The 25,000-nt window shown below is 42.7% G+C and overlaps 1 protein-coding gene across 1 annotated transcript in view; it reads right to left on the bottom strand.

The window, feature by feature from the left end:
- Positions 1-14,918: 14,918 nt before the first annotated feature.
- Positions 14,919-25,000, bottom strand: part of spata17 (spermatogenesis associated 17) — a gene marked incomplete at both ends in the record, with an annotated part of 85,136 nt that continues 75,054 nt past the window's right edge. The window contains 2 exons of the mRNA XM_083759321.1: positions 14,919-14,930; positions 24,918-25,000. The exon at positions 24,918-25,000 is cut by the window's right edge and continues 154 nt beyond it. Of these exons, the coding sequence (XP_083615447.1) occupies positions 14,919-14,930; positions 24,918-25,000 (95 nt within the window). The remainder of the gene's footprint in view (positions 14,931-24,917) is intronic.

Raw genomic sequence — 25,000 nt, 5'->3', positions numbered from 1 at the left:
ACCAATATGTCAACTTGAAGCTATGATTCCCTGCTTTCCAATGGCAGTCCCTCAGTCAAATTTAGTCACATATATTTACAGTGGAAGAGAGAGGCAGAGAGTGCAGGGTCAGGGGTCAGGGGTGGAGTACAGACATAAATGTAAACAGAACAGGGGAAGAGAAAGCGGGAATAATGAACAGGGAAGCAAAAACTAACATTTTGTGACTTATGCATCATGTGTTGCTTTTTGCTTTGGCAATGTAAACATGTTTTGTGTGCGTATGCCTGCGTGCATGCGTGTGTGTGTGTGTGTGTGTTTGCGTGTGTGTGTGTGTGTGTGTGTGTGTGTGTGTGCGTGTTTGTGTGTGTGTGTGTGTGTATGTGTGTGTCTGTGTGTGTGTGCGATAAGGACCTAAGTTCATATGTTTCATCATCTGCCAAAATCACGTGTTTCAACTGCCATGTTCATGCACAATAATGAAAATGATGCCTTTTCAGATGTCGCAGCTAATACACCAGATATTATTGTTGTTGATGAGGACAGTAGAGAAGTGACCATTTTGGAAGTGGCATGTATACATTTGACCACAGTCTGGAAGAGACATTCCTTACCAAGGTGCTTAAGTACCAGCGTCTTAAGGATGCTATTATACAGCTTGGCTACAAATGTAAACTACTTGTGTTCATATTTGGAAGCCTCTGTAATGTCCATAAATCAGTCGTGAGGGGCCTGCAGATTGCAGGCATGCCCAAGCCGAGAGCTGATCAGGCATCGGCAAAATTATGTGTCTGCAATAACTGGCAGTCGCCATATACGGAGAAGGCGATGCTTTCTGTACCCGTGATCTGTATCCTGAAGCACTTGTTGTAGAGTTTTCTTTTTCAAGTTTGCGCATCCACTATTGTTTGTGTTCAAGAAATGACTTGTAAAATGTGAATGCAAATAAATATGTTAAATGTGCGTGTGTGTGTGTGTGTGTGTGCGTGAGTGCGTGCGTGCACGCGTGCGTGTGTGTGTGTGTGTGTGTGTGTGTCTGTGTGCGTGTGTGTGTGTGTGTGTGTGTGTGTGTGTGTGTGTGTCTGTGTGCATGTGTGCATGTGTGTGTGTGTGCGTGTGTGTGTGTGTGTGTGTGTGTCTGTGTGCGTGTGTGCATGTGTGTGTCTGTGTGTGTGTGTGTGCGTGTGTGTCTGTGTGTGTGTGTGTGTGTGTGTGTGTGAGGTCTGATGCGCTGTGACTGACAGCGGTGTGACAGGCTTGGGCTGGAGACCATCATCATTATCTTCATCATCATCTTCATCAAAAGCATCAGCAACAGCATTACCAGGGTGTGTGTGTGTGTGTGTGTGTGTGTGTGTATGTGTATGTGTATTTTGGGACAGGCGGGGTTAGGCAAGTGGCAAGTAGGAAGCTGTCACTCTGAAGCACCCGTCAAAAGTACACGCACACGCACAGGCTGATAAAAGTAGCATACACTACTGTACATTAGCTACAAACCGTATTGACAATAGAATTGTATAAGGGATGTTGAATTGTTCACTTCAGATCATTGAATATTCATAGATTTGTACAGTGGACCTCAATGGTAACAGAGCGCCAAAGTCCTGATGTCACTCACACCCAGGGATGTGTCAAAGATGGAACTTAACCCATTCTGACCTGAGATCAGATTCTAAAAATGTCTTCTACATCCTGACAGTTTTCCATTCTGACCTGAGATCAGATTCTAAAAATGTCTATGTCAGTCGCTCTTCGATTTTTCAAAAATAGCAGACGTACAAGCTCGTAGCGCGCCACTCGGTGGCGCGCTATGAGCTTGTAGATCTGCTATTTTTCAATAGCTAAAGGACGACATTATGCTAACACCAAAATGGGTTAACCAATTCTGGACGGGAACCCCTTTTGGTGTTTCAAGCATAATGTTATACTTTAAGCTATTGAAAGATAGCAGATGCCGCGCTATATGAGCTTGTAGATCTGCTATTTTTCATAATAATGGGGGTCCTTGACATGAAAAAGGTTGAGCACCACTGATATAGAAACATGGGTTTTTTCAGAAAACTGTCAGGATTTAGAAGACATTTGTAGAATCGTCCTCAGTGGAATATGATGAGACCCAAATCATTTTAAAACAATTCCAAAGAGAGATATTGAGACTCTATGGAGACTCTTATAGAAGCGGCAAACTGTTTATTATTATTATTATTAGGTATTACGTGATTAAATATAAATTATACTTTTGAATATTTCACAATGTTAGGGTCCCAGCTGTTCAGTATTTGGAAGACAGAGCAATGGAAAATAGTCTGAAAATACATTTCCTCCAGTGAATTTGCACTGTACAAATTATGATTCATTATTATTTGTAATTGTTACAACATATTGTTTATAATTGTTACAATGGACAATAATAGCACAAATATATGACGAAGACAAAAATAGACAAAAGATAAAGAAAATAATAAATAAATAAATAGCGTGAAAAACATTTCGATCGTTTGGACAATCTCACTCAATCAAAGTTGAAGTTTTAGATTTCTTTTTAATTTATTAACACAATGTATTTCTGTTTGGGTGTTTGGAAAGATTGTATACGAGTATGGTTAGATTTTCACACCATGGTTCAGCATACGCACACTCACACACACACGCACACGCACACACACACACACACACACACACACACACACACACACACACACACACACACACACACACACACACACACAGACGACAGATGCATCTAATTTTGCACCAAAATGGCCCCTCCCCCTGCATTGAGCCGCGGGACCCCCCTCCCCCCCCTCTCTCTTATTTGTCCTCCCTCCTGAGGCTGTTGGTTCCTCCTGTCACTTCTCTCCTCCTCGTCACTACGCTGTACCTCTTTCTCTCTCTGCTCTCACTCCTCGTTTCCGGGCAATTGGCTTGGATGGGGGGGGGGGGGGGGGGGGGGCGGTTTGGGTGGGGCTGCTGGGAACTTTGTGTGTGTGTGTGCGTGTGCGTGTGCGTGCGTGCGTGCGTGCTGGGAAGTGAGCTAATAAAGGATGGTGATCCATGAAAGGCCTTGAGCAAAGACACAGTCAATTACCTAATGCCTGGACCGCACCGCAGGGCGCGCACACACACACGCACACGCACGCATGCACACGCGCATGCACATCAACACATACGAGCTCACACATGGGTGCACAACCCCCCTCCGCATGCACGCACGCACGCACACACACACACACACACACACACACACACACACACACACACACACACACACACACACACACACACACACACACACACACACACACACACACACACACACACACACACACACACACACACACACACACACCTCATTTACGTATACATAGAGGGTGGGCATCGGTGGGCTTGACTGGGAATTGTTGTGAGCGTGTGTGTGTGTGTGTGTGTGTGTGTGTGTGTGTGTGTCTGTGTGAGTGCGTGGGTGGGTGTGTGGGAGGGTGTGCATATGCGTGTGATGGAGAACGGCGATTTATTAAATTGCTGTCACTTTTGACAAATTTGTACGTCTGAAGTTGGAGGGTTTCTGCTACCCTCTCTAGAGGAGAGAGCAACAATGAATTCATTTAGGTATCTAGTGTGTGTGTGTGTGTGTGTGTGTGTGTGTGTGTGTGTGTGTGTGCGTGCGCCCACCTCCTTCTCCTTAAGCCAGGAGGTTGTCTGGTGGTCTAATGGTCGGACGGGGGAGGCACTGTGGAGCTGTTTTTCGTACCTCCTGTTCCTCCGATGGGCCTTGGAGAACGGCAGGAACCTGGAAAGAAACAGAGGTCAAAGGTCATGCGCTAGCTGGATATCAAATTAAATTTAGGCCTGACGTCAACATTTTAGGAAAATGTCCTCTAAATCATGACGATTGTCTGGAAAAACCTCATGTTTCTATATCAGTGGTTCTCAATATTTCATGTCAAGGACCCCAAAAAATATATGCATTTGGCCGCCGACCCCCCCATCTGAAAATATGTTGTTCCAGCTTAAAACAACCAAAAGGGGTCCCCGCCTAAAATGGGTTAATATCACTTGGTGTGTATCATGTGACACATAGTCATATAAATTCAGGAGGATTCCAGGACTCATTTCTGCAAACAAACAAAAAAGGGAAAATAAATGAAGAATAAGAAATCATAGATTCGATGGCCGGTGAGAGATAGATGAATTTGGAGAATCTGGCATCATTCACTCCAAATCCAAACTTAATTATTTTTGTGCCATGTCTGTACACAGACCCTGCCGCTAGGGGGCGTTATTTGCTAGGTCCGTATATATATACTAGGGGTGTAACGATCATAATAACTGCATCGAAAAATCTATTTTAATTTCAAGAATCGAAGTATATCTAATTGAAAACAGCAACATTGACTTTGTATCGTATCGTTTTGCAATGCAAATAATTGGTATCGAATCTTTTTGCTATGAAATAAAGAAAAAAAAGCGGGTTGAATTACATTAATGACTGTATTTTCCAGAGAATCACTGTGTTTACATATGTATATCCAAATGCATACATTTTCTCTTAAAAAACAGCACTATCCACATGTTTCACACAGATTTAATTTCTTTGCTAAACAGTTACTGTATCGATTTCAAATCATTGAATGGTATCATGTCGCCCTAATGAACCATTATGGCAGGCAAACTCCTTCTCTTAAAGGACCACTTCACCACTTTTCTTTTTTTTTAATACTGTTTTTATTAGGCATTTTTTGTATATGACAACTTATATGACAATCTTTGACAATAATAATGAGTTACAGTTATATAAAATGAAAGATAAAGACAGATAATGTCAATTCCACATACAATACATGATAAAAAAGATATATAAATGTGATAAAAACAAAAAAACAAAAAAAACAGTTAAACAACGACAAATGTGAACAGACAAACAAAACAAAGACCACAGGACAGACACTCTTGCTCTCAAAACTTTCCCAACACGTTGTTGTAAATTAACTGAATTACAGACATTTCTTTTTAAATGAGAATAAATAAAATAAAATAAAATACTCAGTTCCTTTTTTTTTTTTTTTACTTTTCTTTCCAATTTTCTAATATGTTATCTATTGTGTAGGAGGGGTTAGCGTGCACCTATTGAAATGATCAATGAAGGGTTGCCATGTCTGATAAAATCTATCTTCACTCCCTCTCAATTCAAACTTTATCTTTTCCAATTGCAAGTAGTGCATAACATCTTTCATAAGTGTAGTGTGAGTGGGAACCTGTGCTTGTTTCCAATTCAACAGTATCAGTCTGCGAGCCAGTAGAGTCACATATTTTACCATGTTATATTGGAAAGTAGACAGTTTGACCCCGGGCCCCCCGACCCCCAGAACTGCTGTCAGTGGATCCGGGTCAAAAGGTCTTCCAACAATGTCTGACAGTGATTTAAATATACTTTGCCAAAATGATGTTAGTTTAGTGCAGTGCCAGAACATATGAGCTAGGGTGGCCGGCGACTGGCCACATCTGTCGCAGGCTGGATTCACATTTGGAAACATTCTGTTGAGTTTTTCCTTTGACAAATGTAACCTGTGTAATATTTTAAACTGTATAAGACCGTGCCTGGCACATACTGAAGAAGAGTGCACAAACTTTTGAGATGTAGACCATTGCTCGTCAGTGATAGATATTCCTAAGTCGTTTTCCCAAGCAGTTTTTAAATACTCCAATGAGGCATTATTATCTAAACATGAGAGAGAATTATAAATAATAGAAACACCTCCTTTGAGCAATGGGTCAGGTAAAAATATAGATTCCATTGATGAGTTGGGAGGTATGTTTGGAAATGAAGCAGTGTGTTGTGTTAAAAAATGTCGTATCTGTAGAAATCTAAAGAAATGTGATTGGGGTAACTTGAATTTGCGTCGTATTTGTTCAAAGGTCGGAAATAACCCATCAATATAAAGATCTTTGAAGGAGTGAATACCATTTCTATGCCACACTTTAAACAATGCGTCAGAAAGGGACGGTAAAAAAGCATGGTTAGCGACCAGAGGTGCGCGCACAGAACCCGGGTGCCACCCGAAATGCCTTCGTATTGAGAGCCAAATTTTGAGAGAATGCCAGACTATGGAATTCTTTGGCAACTTAGTATATCTTGAGGCCACTGGGGAAAAGATTAAAGCTGACAACGATGTTGGGGGACAACATTGACCTTCAATAAATGCCCATGTAGGCAATTGATCTTGGAGCCAAAATGAGAGCGCACGTAAATTACACGCCCAGTAATAGAGTTTGAAGTTAGGTAATCCCATTCCGCCATCTGATTTAGGCCTCTGCAAAAAATCCTTCCTTATTCGGGGGTGTTTCTTATCCCAAATGAACTTGGAGATAATTTTATCCAGATTCTTAAAAAAAGTGTTGTTAACAAAAATTGGAATACATTGGAATAGAAACAGATATTTAGGGAGGACATTCATTTTAATTATATTAATTCGGCCGGCAAGTGAGATAGGAAGGTTCGCCCATTTCGTTAAGTCTTGTTCAGTACGTTCAAAAAGTTTTGTATGGTTTTGCTTGAACAAGTCATTAAGTGCTTTGGTTACTATGATTCCTAAATATCGAAAGCTGGTTATAACATTAAATGGGTGAGAGCCAAAAGTTTGATTGCCTTGTGTATTGATAGGAAATAAAACGCTTTTGGAAACATTGACTTTATACCCCGAAACCCTGCCAAAACTTTCTAAGGTGGACATGATACTAGGAATAGATGTGGAAGGTTTGGATATGTATAATAATAAATCGTCAGCGTAAAGTGAAACTTTATGCTCTCTATCTCCTCTGAGGATACCAGTGTAGGTGTCTGAAGCACGCAACGCAATTGCAAGCGGCTCAATAGATAAGGCAAAGAGCAGTGGTGAGAGAGGGCAGCCTTGTCTGGTCGAGCGATTCAAAGGGAAGTTTTCAGACCTGTATCCGTTTGTATGTACAGAAGCTAATGGAGAAGCATAAAGTAGTTTAACCCATGAAGTGAAGGTTGGACCAAACCCAAATTTTGACAGGGTCGAGAGGAGGAAGTCCCACTCGACCCTATCAAAGGCTTTCTCCGCGTCAAGAGATAACAGTATTTCCGTATCTTGGGGGGTACTACTGGGAGAATATATAATGTCGAATAGGCGTCTAAGATTAAAAAATAGATGTCTATCTTTTATAAACCCCGTTTGATCAGTATGTATCACAGTTGGGAGCACTTTTTCCAAGCGTGTAGCCACAATTTTTGCTAAAATTTTAGTATCAACATTCAAAAGACTCAGAGGCCTGTATGAACCTGGATTAAGTGGGTCTTTATCTTTTTTAAGTAGAACAGAGATGCTAGCTTGGTAGAAAGTTGGTGGGAGGTGGCCAGCGTTGAGAGATTCATTAAACACTTTAAGTAAAAGGGGAGATATGAGTTCAGTAAATGACTTGTAAAATTCAGAGGTATAGCCATCGGGTCCTGGGGCTTTTGAGCACTGCATTTGTGAGATTGCCTGATGTATTTCATCTAAGGTAATAGCTCTTTCAAGTTGAACCTTATGTTCTTGACTAATGGAAGGTATGTTTAAATTTTCTGAAAAAGTATCAATCAAATTAGAATCTCCTAGTGATTCCGAAGTATACAAATCTGAATAAAAGCGCTTAAATACATCATTAATTTCCTGCTGATTAATAGTAGTTCGACCAGTGTTTGTATTGATCTCCGTAATTAATCTAGAAGCAGCTGATTCCCTAATTTGAAGTGCAAGTATTTTGCCCGCCTTATCCCCGTGTTCATAAAACCTATGGCGTGACCGAGTCATCAAATTAGTTGTTTCATTTGTGGATAGGAGATTGAATTCAGCTTGAGTCGAAACCCTTTCTCTGTATAATTCAGGAGAAGGAGATTCTGCATACTGTAGGTCTACTTCAAGTAATCGATCAGTCAGAGCTTTGCCTTGTACATTACGTAGACGGGAGATTAAAGCCTGTCGCGAAATAATCTGCCCCCGTATATATGCTTTAAGTGCTTCCCATAGTGTACTTCTTGATACATCGGGTGTGTCATTTGTAGAGAGATAGAACTGTATTTGGGATTTAATATCATCCACACACGCTTGCCTAGTTATTAGAGTGTTATCGAATCTCCAAGTCCTGGCCATATGTCTGTTCTGAAATGCTAATTTGAGGACTAGGGGACTATGATCGGATATTACAATTGCTTCATACTCACAGTGTCTTATTGAGGGAAGAAGTTTTGAATCTATCAGGAAGTAATCTAATCTTGTGAAAGTGTGATGTACAGAAGAAAAAAACGAATATTTACGTTGAGCTGGATTTAAGAATCTCCATGGATCTGATAATTTAAATGTGTCCATGAATGTATTCACCATTTTAGCTGATTTAGTCAGAGTATAGGGTCTATGTGAAGATCTATCAAGCGTAGGATGAAGAATAAAATTCAGATCTCCACCTAAGATCAACTGGTGAGTGTCAAGGTCAGGCAAAGTAGCCAAAAAAGAAGATATGAATCGTTCATCGTCATGGTTAGGGGCGTAGATATTAGCCAGAACAATAGGACAATTATAAAGCTTTCCAGTAACTATAATATATCTGCCGTGTAGGTCTTGGATAGTTTTATTTAGTATAAAAGGAATGTTCTTGTTTATAAGTATTGCTGTGCCCCTGGATTTGAAATTGAAATGGGAGTGAAATATTTGGCCTACCCAATTTCTTCGTAGGCGGTTATGATCCTGATTCCGTAAGTGAGTCTCCTGTAAAAAAGCAATATCTGTCCCCAGCTTCTTCAAATGAGCCAATACATTGCCACGTTTCACCGCTCCATTCAGACCTCTACAGTTCCAAGTAGTGTATTGAACCAAGCTTTCCCCTCTTACAATATTAGAATTTGGAATAGAATTAGCCATTGTATAAATCAGGAATTAATATAAAAAAAGGACTGAGTGTAAATGCTGACATCAATCTGAATTCGGAATAGGAGTGCAAGAGAACAAAAACAAAAACAGAGAAACACAAAAACACATTAAAACAACAAACGGGAGAAACCCCAAAACCCTCCATGCCTGCCCTCAAATAGCAGTCACAGAAGAAAAAGCCTAAGCTAACCAGCTTTCTATGTCTAAGACACAAGCAGCTATAGTGAAAATAGAGAAACAAAGAAAAAAACTACAATGGGAAGACCTTAGCTAACCGTCCATTGTTATGTATTAAATCAAATAAAAAGATACAATCTTATTTTGAACCAAAACAACCAGATGATCTATACATAAAGAGACATACAAACACTCACTCTCACACACACACACACACACACATCCCCGCATAAACATGTCCTTGCACTAATATATGTATTAATATATAAATATAATTAAACGTTCAAATAAAGAGGGGTATACAAACAAAGACAGACAGTCCCAATCTCACAAAAAAACACACATTCAAACAGACAGACACAAACCACAGTCGGTGCAACTTAGTTCACAAAAACCAAGGGAAAAAAAAAAAAAAAAAACAATTTGTATATATGCATACACACATCCGCATGAACACATACTTTCATAAGAAAATAATAAAAAATGAAAAATCCCTCACCCTAATTATAAAGTAACAACTTTTCCCACTTTTGTTTGCTCAAAAGTATTTTTTTTGTAAATTATACAATCTTTTAAAACCATAATGTTGGCAAAAAAACTGATCTAAAGAGGAATTTAAAGAACTTAAGGCAACCTCCTCATATCCAAAACAGCAGAAGTGGAGGCGAATCTCAGTCATATAACCATGGTTACGTTCGTAAACTAACGTCTCTCCCCCCTCCCTCACTACATTACAAGCGACGACCTTTTTGTCCCTCGAGGCGCACCGTAGGTTGCTAGCGTCATAGTACCCAAAATGGATGCCTCCATGGAGGCTACATGACAACAATAGCAATAGCAAGAATGCTACTGCAATAGCACTTGTACTAAACACAATAACAAATGCACCGCAGGTCGCGAACGCGGTGCTACAGTGGACAAAAATAAATAAAAATAGAAATGGCGGCCTCCATGGTGATTCCATAATAGCATCATTAGCAAAGCTGCTATACACATACTAGTAATGTAAACTATACCCCCGTCTTTTAGACTGATATCAACGATCAAATACAATAACCATAATAAAAAAATAAAATAAAAATTTCAATAGATAAACAAAGTAGAATTATTACGGTGTTTCCGTGCATTCCAAGCATTAAAGGGAGAAAGTTCGTCTTAGTAGTAGCTTTCGCCAGATATTTTTCACACAAATATTACCTTTTTTTTTTTCTAAGTGAGCGTGGATTTGTCATCGTATCCATGTAGTACTGATAGTGGAGGGTGCGCAGACAGAGAAATGTCCACGGGGAGAAAGCAAGTATGTGATCATTGTTCAGGGTGTATGTCCCGGGCCAGCTAGTCTTCTACATGTTCCTCATCGGGTGTAACAGCCGGTGCTGCCGCGGATGCTATTTTCTTTTTATAGAATTCTTCGGCCGCTTCAGGAGAGTTGAGAGAGTACCGGATCCCATCCAATGTTATTGTGAATCTGGCCGGGTGGTATAGACTGTAATCTAGGCTCGGGAGACGGCGTTTCGCTTCGCGCAACTTGGTTTTAATCGGGCTATACGTTGCGCGAAGCTTTGCAATCTCTTGGGGCACGTCTGGGTGAATAAACACTGGAGAGCCATTGTAGCGTAGGCTGCCTTGTTTTCTGGACAGCTCGAGGATCTTCTCCTTGTCAGAGAAATAGTGCAGACGTAGTATCATGATGCGAGGTCTATCCTTCTTATCATTTGACTTTGCCCCTATTCTGTGACAGCGGTCAACAACGATGGGGTTCTGGAAGTTCTCAGCACCGAGCACCGTAGGGAAGAAGGTGGCTGCGAACCCAACCGGGTCACCAGCTTCAGAATTTTCTGCTAGATTGAATAATTTTAAATTCTGTCTACGGCTTCTGCATTCTAAATCTAAACATTTCTCCTGTAAGACTTTGTTCTCCTTTGCGATCGAGCCCAGTGAATGTTCCAGTACAGCAACACGGTCCATAGTATCACTCAGAGATCTCCCCATGTCTGATTGCTCCGAAGCTAACTCTGTGTGTTTGGAAGACAGCGAGGTGAGGTCTTGTGCTATTTCCGAGCGAATGGAGGCATATTCAGCTTTTGCCTCTTCACGGAGTGCTGCGATATCCTTTTTGATTTCTTGCCGTATGGTTGCTATTTCAGCTTTTATCTCACAGAGCCCTGCCTCCCGCGACGACTGCAGCTCCGCTCTCAGCATGGCGAGGGAGAGAGGTTGTTTGTCGGGGTCCATTGCGCCGGGAGGGTTGGTATCGGGTGTAGTTTTAGGAAGCTGTGATTTAGTTGACCTCAGTTCCATAAACTTATTTGTACTTTAACTAGTTGCACTTGCACGTGTAGTTTGAAATAAAAGTGGCAGTTTTGACCAAAACAAACTTGAATAAATGATAAAACTTAGACGGAGCACTTAACCATGCGGCTACTCCATCTGGGCGGAAGCGGAAGTCCTCACTTCACCACTTTTCAACCTAGCTTCATATAATTGGTCCTCACTAATAATCATGAAAAAATGGCACGATTTTTTTCTACTCAGTCTGTGTCTCATAGGACGGCTGTGGGCAGTTTAGAAACCGTCTTCCAGTGACATCATCATTAATTAGGCAGAATATTTGTTAAACAATTATTTTTTACAAAAATATTTAGATTTTCATTATCGTGAGAACGATGGCTTCCATTTTTGCATTGCAACTTTTCAGGACTAGAAAGCCTGCAGTTTTTATTAGCTTGTATTCCCTATCAATGATGTCACTGGAAGACGGTTTATGAACTGCCCACAGCCCTCCTATGAGACACAGACAGAGTAGAAAAAAAATGCACAATTTTTTCATGATTATTAGTGAGGACCTATTATATGAAGATAGGTTGAAAAGTGGTGAAGTGGTCCTTTAAAGTGAACGCGTATGGTGGCACTGGGAACTTAATTTATGCTAACAGCTAGCTGGCAGAGAAATAATTTTCGGACAAGAACTGCCACTTTACACGAAAGCTAAAAGACTACACCGGATGTTATGTTAAATACATTTAGAATTGCAAGTGCTTACCTATTATTCAGCTAAAAGTCAAAACTGAAATCTGTGCGAATATGAGAATAAGACAAGTCATACAAGTAATACAAGTCAGTTTTAGTTTTCCAACAACTGGGTGCCACATGTGATGCGTGATGTTGGTGCTTGGAGATTTGCAATTTTCGGGGAGTGAGTATACAGTCCACACAACCATTACATTTTTAAAGATGCTTGTCACTGTGTGGCCAGTGTGTGCTCCCAGAGCAAAGCGCTCTGAATTTACTTTTGTGAATACGAAATACTAAACGCTAAACATTTACAGCTGGGTCACAATTGGTGCCAACTGAGTGTTCAATTCCACATTTGTCTGGCAGTAACAACAAGGGTGGAAGACAATGCTGTCCTTAATTTGGCTATACAAACGTCACTGCTGTCTACAATCGGCGACTTTTAAAGGTGGAGATTTTGAATTATGCACTTTTACACATATCGGTTGTCAACACGTGTGCAGAATGACGTGAGATTGAGAGAAGACGTAGAGTTTATAATTTAGTAAGGATGTGGAAGTATACACACTATATCTGGATTTTTGGAAAAAACAGGCTAAAATGGCTAATCTATACAAGCTTTCAATTCATGAAAAGTGTTCTATATCGTCACATACTAATAGTGGCACTAAATATGAACATGTCCAGACAAACAAGAGTGTATACACAAATGCAGAAGCTTGAACTATTATGAGTTGTACAGCACAAATTAATAGGAATACAAGTTAGTCTTGGGGTGCCAACTTGGCACACATTCCAGTTCCAGTTCCCTTTCTCCTCTGTGTACTGTATACCGTACTGTAGATGTTATTGTAATGTAAGGCTGAGTTGTGAGCATGCTCAGTAGAATGTCTTGTGTTTTATGTCTTAGTGACCAATAAAGTATCTTTTGAACAGTTAAAAAGGGGAAAGAAAGTGTCATGGTGGCATCAGGCGGAAACACATCAGAAATCTCCATAATATGGGCATAATTTTGCACGCACGCACGCACACAGACACACACACACACACACACACACACACACACACACACACACACACACACACACACACACACACACACACACACACACACACACACACACACACACACACACACACAATGATCTACGAGTAGTGTTTTTAGTCTGGGTGTCGTAATGAGGCTATACAGTATACAGTATGAGGTATATAGTTCTAAAAGTGAAAGTGAAACAGGCCAGAACAATTAGGGCATGGTGTGGGCGTGAACAAGGCAAGTGCATGCACGAACATGCATACGCACGGACATGCGCACGCACACACGCACGCACGCACGCACGCACGCACGCACGCACGCACACACGCTCTCCTAATTAAACCCAATACAAAACTGTGTGGCTCTGCAATCAACCCGCTGTATAGTCTCAAGTGGGGGATAAAAGGACTCGTCGCCTACATGAATGTGACCGAGCGCAAAGCACTGTCGTAGCTAATACCCGCAGCTGACAGGGGAAACTAATGTATTGTACTAAATGTATACTAAAATGACCTAAACAGATTCAGAATGTTGCGATACAAAGACGATTTGGATATTTGAGGCCCTCACATCTCTAGCCCATTTTTGGGCGAGAACCCATTTTGGTATTAGCATCATGTCACGCTTTAGCTATTGAAAAATAGCAGATCTACAAGCTCATAGCGCGCCACTACGAGCTTGTAGGTCTGCTATTTTTTTTAAATCGAAGAGCGACTGACATAGAAGACATTTTTAGAATCTGATCTCAGGTCAGAATGGAAAACTGTCAGGATGTAGAAGACATTTTTAGAATCTGATCTCAGGTCAGAATGGGCTAATATGCCTGCGTCATAGCAGAGGTGGACTGGCCACAGAACGTATCGGTCCTATTACCGGTGGGCCGCGACCGTATAGGGGGGCCGTTCAAGTTATGATATGATTATTATTTATTATCATTTTTTGACAGGTGAGGTGAGGTGAAAGTGAGTGACAAATAAACCTATCTTCTCTATCCATCCTCTCTCTATCTTGAATCATTTTGCCAGCATTATTCTTGTGAGAGCAACAAAGGGTTGTGTATAGTTGTCTGTTGGTTTGTATCATTTACGTTGTTCTGTAAAAGTGGTGGTATTATAGGGGCTTGTTTATTGTTGTGTGTGCGCCTTGACGGAGCGGGCGGTATAGTTTCTGCTATCCACGCGCTGGTTGTGGTCTGGGCCAAATTCGTGTGAAAATGACCGGGGACGACTTTGTGGTCCCAGTCCAGCCCTGCATCACAGTGTTGGGGCCGCTTTGTAAGAGCCGTCTGTCTGTGTCCCTATTGTGTCCATATATATGGAGAATTGGAGATCTATCTGCATCTGTCTACCCGTGTCTCTTCCATGTGTATGTATGTTATTGTGGTGAAAGCAGGCGCGTCCTCAGATTCTGTGACACTGGTGTGTGTGTGTGTGTGTGTGTGTGTGTGTTGTACTGACGGTGGCATAGGGGGGTGTTGTGGCACGGTCTCCAGGTGTGTGTAGGGGCTCTGCAGACGGACAGACAGTTCAGGGCTTCTACATCGCTGCTCCCACACCGCCTCTGGATCCCTGAATGGACCCTGTAACACACACACACACACACACACACACACACACACACACACACACACACACACACATGCACACACGCAGGCGCAAGCGCACACAGTGGTATCAAGATATAATCACTAAATTAATCATGTGTCCAAATTCACGTCTCACTTAAGAGTGTACCCCCCATCTCTCTCTCTGATCCCTCCTCCCACAGGTAGTGATGGCTTAGTGTTAAATCCTCTCCTGGCACAGAGACAGACAGAGGGAGAGAATCATAGACATAATATATAAAGGCTATAGATGGCTCAAGGCATAGTCTCCGACGTACAGTTCACACCGGCAGCCATCTTGCTGCGGTGTCACCGATTTACAAACGGTTTATAACAAACGTTATATCAACGTGGCTATGATTCAGCATCCTTATCGGCTTAACCCATTCTGACCTGAGATCAGATTCAAAAAAATGTCTTCTATACATCCTGACAGTTTTCCATTCTGACCTGAGATCAGATTCTAAAAAAATTCTTCTATTGTCAGTCGCTCTTCGATTTTTCAAAAACAGCAGACCTACAAGCTCATAGCGCGCCACTCGGTGGCGCGCTATGAGCTTGTAGATCTGCTATTTTCAAATAGCTAAAGCATAACGTAATGCTAACACCAAAAGGGGTTCCCGCCCAAAATGGGCGACGTCGCTCTCCATTGACCAGCAGCGCGCGGGTGAGCCATCTATAGCCTTTCCTATAGGATATATATATCCTATATAGTTTCAATTGATACTTATTATTTTGAGTATAATGCTTAGACAGATGCCAGGTCTGAGGTTTATACTCGTATACTGAGGCATTACTCCACAGCCTGTGTTTTTCGGTGAGAGAGAGAGAAGGAGAGAGAGACACACAGGCACGCACGAGCACACGCGCGCGCACACACACACACACACACACACAGAGAGAGAGAGAAAGAGAGAGAGCAACAGAACAAAAAGCCTTTAAAGATATCAAGGTTATAGGCCTCTGTTAACAATAAAACAAAATCACACGGAGAAGCATTGAGCAAAGAACAAGAAAGACAGAGTCCTGCATCAGCACAGTCAAACGTATGGACGATATTCTTCTCTTCATAAAGAAAGCTCAACTCATTCAGAATGGCAGGATCTATTGAGTCAATATCAGGGGCCTAATGTGATCCACGCTGCGAGAGAGTGGTATGAAGATTTATTCAATCACTAACTCCTTCATCTGTGTTCAAACTCACGGCTAACTTCGTTTATCGCTCCTTCTCTCTCTCTCGTGCAATATCTCCACTTTCCCTTCTATATAACGGTCCTCTGCTTGTTGTTATTCTGTTGAGCAAGTTTGTGTGCGTGTGCGTGCGTGTGCGTGTGTCTGCGTGTGTGTGTGTGTGCGTGTGGCAAAGCTAGCAAATGTATTGTGAGTCCACATCTCAGCTGTCTCACGCCAATCTTCACATTTTGTCGTTCTGTAATCAAAAAGAGGTCTTTGTGTTTCATTCGGGTTGACGTTTTCTCAAAGGTGCATGCACAAACAGAGCCACGAGATAGAAAACCCATCGGACTAAACCAAATTATAAAACAGCAAAAGGAAAACTACCTGACACATTGGAAAGAAGCAACACAAAAGCAGAGTAAACTAAAATGCTATCTGGCCCTAAACAGAGAATACACAGTGGCAGAATACCTGAGCACCGTGACCGACCCAAAACAAAGAAAAATCTTAACTAGGTACAGACTCAGTGAGCACAGTCTCGCGATCGAGAAAGGCCGTCATAGGCAGACCTGTATCCCGAGAGAAGACAGACTATGCACCCACTGCACACTAAATGAAGTGGAAACCGAGCTACACTTCCTAACCATCTGTCCATTGTACCAAGACATCAGAGACACGTACTTCCCACAGATTACAACCACACACGGAGATTTTGAAAACATGACCAATGACAAAAAACTCCCATATCTGCTGGGCGAAGTACAACAATGTGCAAACACAGCAGCAAGATTTGTGGGCTGCTGTGATAGGAGAAGGATATCAAATGGAACACAACCACCCTAAAGACTAATCATTGTGTATATTCCTGCACTATACCTGCATCGAGTGATCTTGGTACATAGAAGTTGATCTATTGAAGATCCTGACCTTCAATATACATCATTTTTGTTTTGATTGTATTGCTGTATTGTTGTATTGTTGTATTGTTCGTTCTGCTTTGGCAATGTAAACGTATGTTTTCTCATGCCAATAAAGCCCTTTGAATTGAATTGAATTGCATGGTGTTATGGTGTTAACAGCCACATTCCTGTGGACGAGAAGAAGCGATACTGAAGCTATAAAGCAAAAACCTTCCCAGAACCGTGCCAATGCCGGTATATAAACTCCCACGGTGCTCCGGCGTTTACCTCCCTCCCCACCGAGGCGTCATGATGTAAACTTTGTGTATACAGATTAAGTTAAGTGTTGCTGTTTTGTTTGAGGTGACCTTCAGCTGCTATTTGGCATTAAAGAGGACTGGGGGGGGGGGGGGGGGGGGGGGAGAGATGGAGGGAATGCAAGGGAGGGAGGGAGGGAGGAGGGGGCAGAGACCCCGTCCTTGCTCCTATCGCCGCGGGATCGCTGGCCGGGTCTGACCACTTCCACGGCTACTACCTGCACCTTATCCATCACGGCTAGATCATTATCGCACGCACACACACACACACACACACACACACACACACACACGCACACACACACGCACACACACACACACACACGCACACACACAGAGACGAACAAACACGCATCAGGGAGGAGGGGGGGTGGGGGTGAGATAGGAGAGAGGAAGAGACGGAGGAGGGGGTTCAAAAGGTGGCGAAACCTGTAAAAAGAAAAAGTGTATAAGAAGAGTATGGATGGATGGAGAGATAGAGAGAAGTTCAGAGAGCAGGGGGAGAAACCGAGGGCCGACGCAGCAGAGAGACGGAAAACTTAACAAAACGGAACGACAAGAGAGACGGGGAGGAAGTGGAAGAGGGAGATAGACAGCGACAGAGAGAGAGAGAGAGAGAGAGAGAGAGAGAGAGAGAGAGAGGAAGAGAAAAAGAGAGAGAGGGGGGGGGGGGGTATGTAGATAAATAATGTGTTCTTCACCATGCAGTGTAGCGCCAACTCCTGCCTTCATTAATGAACTCACCCTAACTACAACCAGCTGGAGACGTGTGCGTGTGCGTGTGTGTGTGTGTGTGTGTGTGTGTGTGTGTGTGTGTGTGTGTGTGTGTGTGTGTGTGTGTGTGTGTGTGTGTGCGAGCGCGCGCGGGTGTGTCTGTGTGTGTGTGTGTGTGTGTGTGTGTGTGTGTGTGTGTGTGTGTGATCCGAGGGCTAATAAAACGAGACAAATCCACGCCTCATTTCGGCTCACTTATGTTTTACATTACTAGAAAGCAATAATAGGGAAAGCACTTTGCCATAAAAGGCTGTCGAGCGTAAATAACACAAATGGCAAAATGGCCCCTCATCAAATCATCAACACAGTGTGTGTGCACTCCAGCTGGATCCAGAGAATATACCACCAAACTAAATAATGTCAACAGTTAAAATGGAGGACTCGTAATCAAAGCAGTTTATTCAGGAGTGTGTTTTCTCAAGAATAAACACGTGTCCAATAAATAAACCACTGGTGTTTCACTGAAAGGTATATTCAGTGATGTCACTTCGTTCAAATATCACTTTTGTTTTGTTGTGATAATCCTCCCTACTATAGAGTGTGTTAACCCCTGGGGGTCAAAAGAACGTAGGTTTCGTTTTTTTGGCTAGGTGGCCTATAGCCTTCATCCAATCAGGATATAGAGAGGGGCCTTCCGCCAATCATGATCGAGTCTTGGTGTGTGTGTGTGTGCTGTCTGCCTGTCGCGTGTCCACCCCACTGTAGTGCATGTGCATGTGCACATCTTGTTACCGGGGCGGACCGGGCGGACGGGGGGGGTTTCCAAATCACCCAAATCACTGAATGCTCCTTTCATTTAAATTAATTAAAACATACATTTCAGTCATTGTCTAATCGCAGGTTCGACCATATATCATCACACATAAACATTGATTATTTTAAAATTGATGGCTTTATATTTAGTTTAGTTATATAGGTCAATACTGCCAGGCTAAACATCATTGCCTGGTTAATAGGGGTGTAAAAATCCATTCACCTGGGCGGATCTATCAGTTGAACGGGCAACAATCCAATCAAAATGACACAAAGGGAAAATATCAATTCCCATTTTTAATCTGCAAAACTATTATTATTAATTGTATCCCAAAGCATGGTCACAGCTTGTTAAACTGGCATGCAATACATCTCCTATATGCACAGATAAACCTGACCAAACCTGAGCTGATTTAATGCATTATTTTTAAGTTTAAATCCGTCCAGATTTGACTTTTAAATCGATAAGCACTTGAATATTCTTATAGTTTAAAGCCCGTTGCCCGCCGCATCCGATCCACTTCACACTGGACACTGCAGCTCTAGCCTCAAGTGTGACGTTGATTTCATCAACGGGCAGACGGCCGGATTCCTGGAATTTATAGATAGCAGACTTGAGAATGATTTCATCTGCCAGAGAATCGTTAATATTGCGACAGCTATAAGATTAACCCATTTTGGGCGGGAACCCCTTTTGGTGTTTTAAACATTATGTTATAATTTAGCTTTTGAAAAATCGGCACCGAGTGGCGCGCTATGAGCTTGTATAGGTCTGCTATTTTTTTTAAATCGTGAAAATGTGCCTCAAATCTTTGAATATATATCCTATCGTGGGTTGTTTAATCAATAAATTATCAAATGGCCATTTGTCATTGCATAGTCAACTCAGCTCTACTGACTTTGCCATTGCATAGTCAACTCAGCTCTACTGACTTTGTCATTGCATAGTCAACTCAGCTCTACTGACTTTGTCATTGCATAGAGTCAACTCAGCTCTACTGACTTTGTCATTGCATAGAGTCAACTCAGCTCTACTGACTCTACTGACTGTTGATTTTGTCGACTAAAACTAAGACGAAAATTGTTCGTCGACAACCTTTTTCCACTGACGAAAACTAAACGGGAAACTAAATGAAAACTAAGCCATGATGACTAAAACTGAGACTAAATAAACTGACAATGTCGCCGACAAATAAAAACTAGACTAAAATGTTAGGAAGGGACTATAGTGGACAAGAGATCCAGTATAAGTCATTTTACAATTAGTTGCATGCTGAAAATAGCATGTCCCGCTGCGACGGGACGCATTATGAGCATTTGTGAGCATTATGGAAAAAAACATTACATCATGTAAACGTCATCAAGGCCAGACGAAATACATTTTGTTCGACTAAATTAACTGTAGATTTAGTCGACTAAAATCTTATATTTAGTCGACTAAAACTAGACTAACACTATAACAGGTGACCAAAATGTGACTAAAACTAAATGAAAACTATTCTAGAGACTAATCAAACTAAAATCTAAATTTGATGACAAAAACAACACTGAGTCCTATAGTGAGAATTGCCACGGCCGGCCTCTGGCTGAGAGGCTGCTAGTACCTCACACCGTACCAAGGAAGGCCCAGAAACATAATAATAATAACAATTAGTGCTTTACAGAGCAATGGAGAAAGAAATAAAAGAAAAGCAAGGTATAAAACATTAAAAAAGAATAGCAGTAGGGCGTAATGCAATACAGTGAGGACATGAACAACAAAACATTTAAAAGATCAACTGAAAGCAAGAGTGTAAGAAGTGGGTCTTGAGCTGTGCAATGTCTACAGAGGCTGCCTGCATGAAAGAAAGCTGAAAGCTGCTTCAAAAATCTGCTTCACCGTGCTTCACACGGCTGGCATCATGGCATATATCCTGCATGGCGCTATACAACCAAGGCAGTGCCTCCAAGCAGACTCAAGTCCCCCCCATATACCCTCCAATTTTGCAAGGAGTTCCTATGTGAAAGCCCCCCCACCCACCATACCCAGAGGAAGCTATAGTTCCTATGTGAAAGCCCCCCCACCCACCATACCCAGAGGAAGCTATAGTTCCTATGTGAAAGCCCCCCCACCCACCATACCCAGAGGAAGCTAGTTCCTATGTGAAAGCCCCCCCACCCACCATACCCAGAGGAAGCTAGTTCCTATGTGAAAGCCCCCCCACCCACCATACCCAGAGGAAGCTATAGTTCCTATGTGAAAGCCCCCCCTTCCACCATACCCAGAGGAAGCTATAGTTCCTATGTGAAAGCCCCCCCACCCACCATACCCAGAGGAAGCTAGTTCCTATGTGAAAGCCCCCCCACCCACCACCATACCCAGAGGAAGCTATAGTTCCTATGTGAAAGCCCCCCCCCCCCCCACACCACACCCAGAGGAAGCTATAGTTCCTATGTGAAAGCCCCCCCACCCACCACCATACCCAGAGGAAGCTATAGTTCCTATGTGAAAGCCCCCCCCCCCCACCCACCATACCCAGAGGAAGCTATAGTTCCTATGTGAAAGCCCCCCCACCCACCACCATACCCAGAGGAAGCTAGTTCCTATGTGAAAGCCCCCACACCCACCATACCCAGAGGAAGCTATAGTTCCTATGTGAAAGCCCCCCACCCACCATACCCAGAGGAAGCTATAGTTCCTATGTGAAAGCCCCCCCACCCACCACCATACCCAGAGGAAGCTATAGTTCCTATGTGAAAGCCCCCCCACCCACCACACCCAGAGGAAGCTAGTTCCTATGTGAAAGCCCCCCCACCCACCATACCCAGAGGAAGCTAGTTCCTATGTGAAAGCCCCCCCACCCACCACACCCAGAGGAAGCTAGTTCCTATGTGAAAGCCCCCCCACCCACCATACCCAGAGGAAGCTATAGTTCCTATGTGAAAGCCCCCCCACCCACCATACCCAGAGGAAGCTAGTTCCTATGTGAAAGCCCCCCCACCCACCATACCCAGAGGAAGCTAGTTCCTATGTGAAAGCCCCCCCACCCACCACACCCAGAGGAAGCTAGTTCCTATGTGAAAGCCCCCCCACCCACCATACCCAGAGGAAGCTAGTTCCTATGTGAAAGCCCCCCCACCCACCATACCCAGAGGAAGCTAGTTCCTATGTGAAAGCCCCCCCACCCACCACACCCAGAGGAAGCTTAAGCAACTCACTTTCCACTTGATGTGAAAGGAAGGGGGGCATAATGTGCTCACTGCAGTTTCCATGTCGATGGCACATGCTCACAGTAGAGCTATAGCTGCCCCCCCCCCGGAGGCCATAATGTGGGTCAGAAACTGGCTATTTTATGCAAATGCTACAAATTAAAAGGGGGTGAAAGTGTAGCCTAGCCTATAAAGCAAAGAGCCACGAGTGTTCATTTGGAAGTTTGGAGGCAGTGGGACTACTGGTCTGCTGTATGACCACCGGGACTACGCACACACACACACTCAACACACTGAAATTAACCCATTCTGACCTGAGATCAGATTCTAAAAATGTCTTCTATGTCAGTCGCGCTTTGATTTTTCAAAAATAGCAGACCTACAAGCTCGTAGCGCGCCACTCGGTGGCGCGCTATGAGCTTGTAGATCTGCTATTTTTCAATAGCTAAAGCACGACATGATGCTAACACCAAAATGGGTTCCCGCCCAAAATGGGTTATAGTAGTAAGATAGATAAGATATGATTATATGATTCTACCAAATAATAATAATTAAAAATAAAAAAGTTTAATGTAATACAAGTAAGTCAAAAAGGATAGGCACTATATAAGCTACGGCTTCAGCCTACACCTTTTTCGGTCCAAACATGTCCTGTAAAATGTTTTTGCTGCTGTAATAATCATGTAAAGGGGTGTTAGTTTTAAGTGTTCCAATGTGGCATTTGCAGTACAACTGTACACTCTTGAGTCTAAAAGTGCCATATAGCCCCTTAGATAGCACTTTATGTAGACTTATATAGCATGCTACATAGACAGCACTAGAATTGAATTGTATGTAGTCATATCACTTTGTAGTGTATAGTATATGTAGTATAGTATATGTGTATAGATATATGTATAGTTTCATTATATACATATATTTCACTGATACGTTCTTAGCTTACGCATGTTTCATGATAACTACTTTTTATGTATGTGATGCTTTTGTTCTTGCTCAATGTAAGTCGCTCTGGATTAAGAGTGTCTGCTAAATGCCTAAAAGCAACATCATCATCACACCGGGAAGTCATGCAAGGAACGCCTACTGAGTGGCCAAAAAAAACCCTACTTTCTGGTCTTGACGGCCCATACATCCTCACAGAAAAGTCCTATCTGAATGACAGCCCCATACATCCACACAGAAAAGTCCTATCTGAATGACAGCCCCATACATCCACACAGAAAAGTCCTATCTGAATGACAGCCCCATACATCCACACAGAAAAGTCCTATCTGAATGACAGCCCCATACATCCACACAGAAAAGTCCTATCTGAATGACAGCCCCATACATCCACACAGAAAAGTCCTATCTGAATGACAGCCCCATACATCCACACAGAAAAGTCCTATCTGAATGACAGCCCATACATCCACACAGAAAAGTCCTATCTGAATGACAGCCCCATACATCCACACAGAAAAGTCCTATCTGAATGACAGCCCCATACATCCACACAGAAAAGTCCTATCTGAATGTCAGCCCATACTGAACGGGAACCCCTTTTGGTGTTTTAAGCATTATGTTATGCTTTGGCTATTGGAAAATAGCAGATCTACAAGCTCATACTTGTGTCATAGCTTGTAGGTCTGCTATTTTTGAAAAAATCGTGAAAATGTGGCGCAAATGTTGGAATATATATTATTTCAGAGCGAATGTTTTTAACTCAAATCTTTGCTTCATGGGGGGGTCCCTGAAACAACATATTTTCAGATGGGGGTCGGAGGCCAAATCCAGATATTTTTGGGGGTCCTTGACATGAAAAAGGTTGAGCACCGCTGACATAGAAACATAGGTTTTTTCAGAAAACCATGTAGGATTTAGAAGACATTTGTAGAATTGTCCTCATGGTCAAAATGGGTTAAACAACGTTAAACTCATGCCACTTTGGCACTCACTTCATGCATGCGCATATACCCTCTATAACATACTGCCTCTCATTCTCAATATTCTATTTAAATTATTAAATTATTCAGTATTATATTAACCACATACAGATTATAGGACCACATAATCCCTCTGTCCGTGTAAAAAGAAAAAAACTTAAACGAAACTTGCTTCATCAGCATGCAACATTTGCAAATCTGTTTCTGGGTGGATTTACACTGCGTGCGTGCAATATTCCCTTGCCACTAATCCATAGCTCGTTTTCGACAAAAAAAAAAAAAACACATTTTGGAGCTGCATGCACTCGGGAGCGATTAATCTTATATTATGCACACAGAAATACATAGAACATGTTTGTGCAGAAAGTCGTATATACACACAAGGCCTCGTGCCGTAACTGGCACAGACACACACATGGTATAAAGGTCCTTATGCCAGGCGTTCCCCACGGGAGCCATGTGTCGCACTTTAATGATGTCATCCTTCTTTAAGAGCAGCTTTAAAGGATCTGGGCGGGGGGGCATCATTAGCATGACATGCTGTTAGCAGTTACTCTCTCTCTCTCTCTCTCTCTCTGTCTCTTTATCTCCTCCTCTCTTTAATTGTTTTATCCTGCATCCTGCCTTCGCAGTCTCTCTCTCATCCATCCATCCGTCCATCCATGCATGCATCCGTGTGTGTGTGTGTGTGTGTGTGTGTGTGCGTGTGCGTGCGTGCGTGCGTGCCCTTGCGCAACGTGAGTGTGAGCGTGCGTGTGTCAAAATTAGTTTTAGAAACCAACCTTCTAAAACGGGTAGGCCCAATACTTGATTCTGATTGGCTGGTTACCGTCACGTGACCGGTGTAAATTCCACCGATAACCCACTCCTCCACTTTATGTCATTCGCAGCTGATTCCAGCTGTACTGGGGAAGGGGAGCGCTTGATTGCCTTACAAACACATGCCGTGCGGGCGTGTATATATGAGCACCCGGCTCATACGACTGTGAATGTGTGGCTCCAGGCAGCCCCGTAAAGACATCAAGCGCTATTCTCCCGTCACATAGCATACTTGCCGAGCACAACAAGGAAGTTACGTGGCAAGGAAGTTATGTAACCTGAGACCTCCCGTGGCTTATTGCTTAATTTGGCTCCAGGGTTGCCTCACCTGTGGTTTCTTCCCATGTACGGGGGGCAGCAGAGGCCTGGAGGTGCAGCAGTAGTAGTAGGGACCTCCTGGGGGAGGAGAGG

Source organism: Protomyctophum parallelum, assembly GCF_964188405.1.
Source record: "Protomyctophum parallelum genome assembly, chromosome: 2".
NCBI lineage: Eukaryota > Metazoa > Chordata > Actinopteri > Myctophiformes > Myctophidae > Protomyctophum > Protomyctophum parallelum.
The sequence above is the reverse complement of the archived record's forward strand: the minus strand, read 5'-3'. Positions and strand labels throughout refer to the sequence as shown.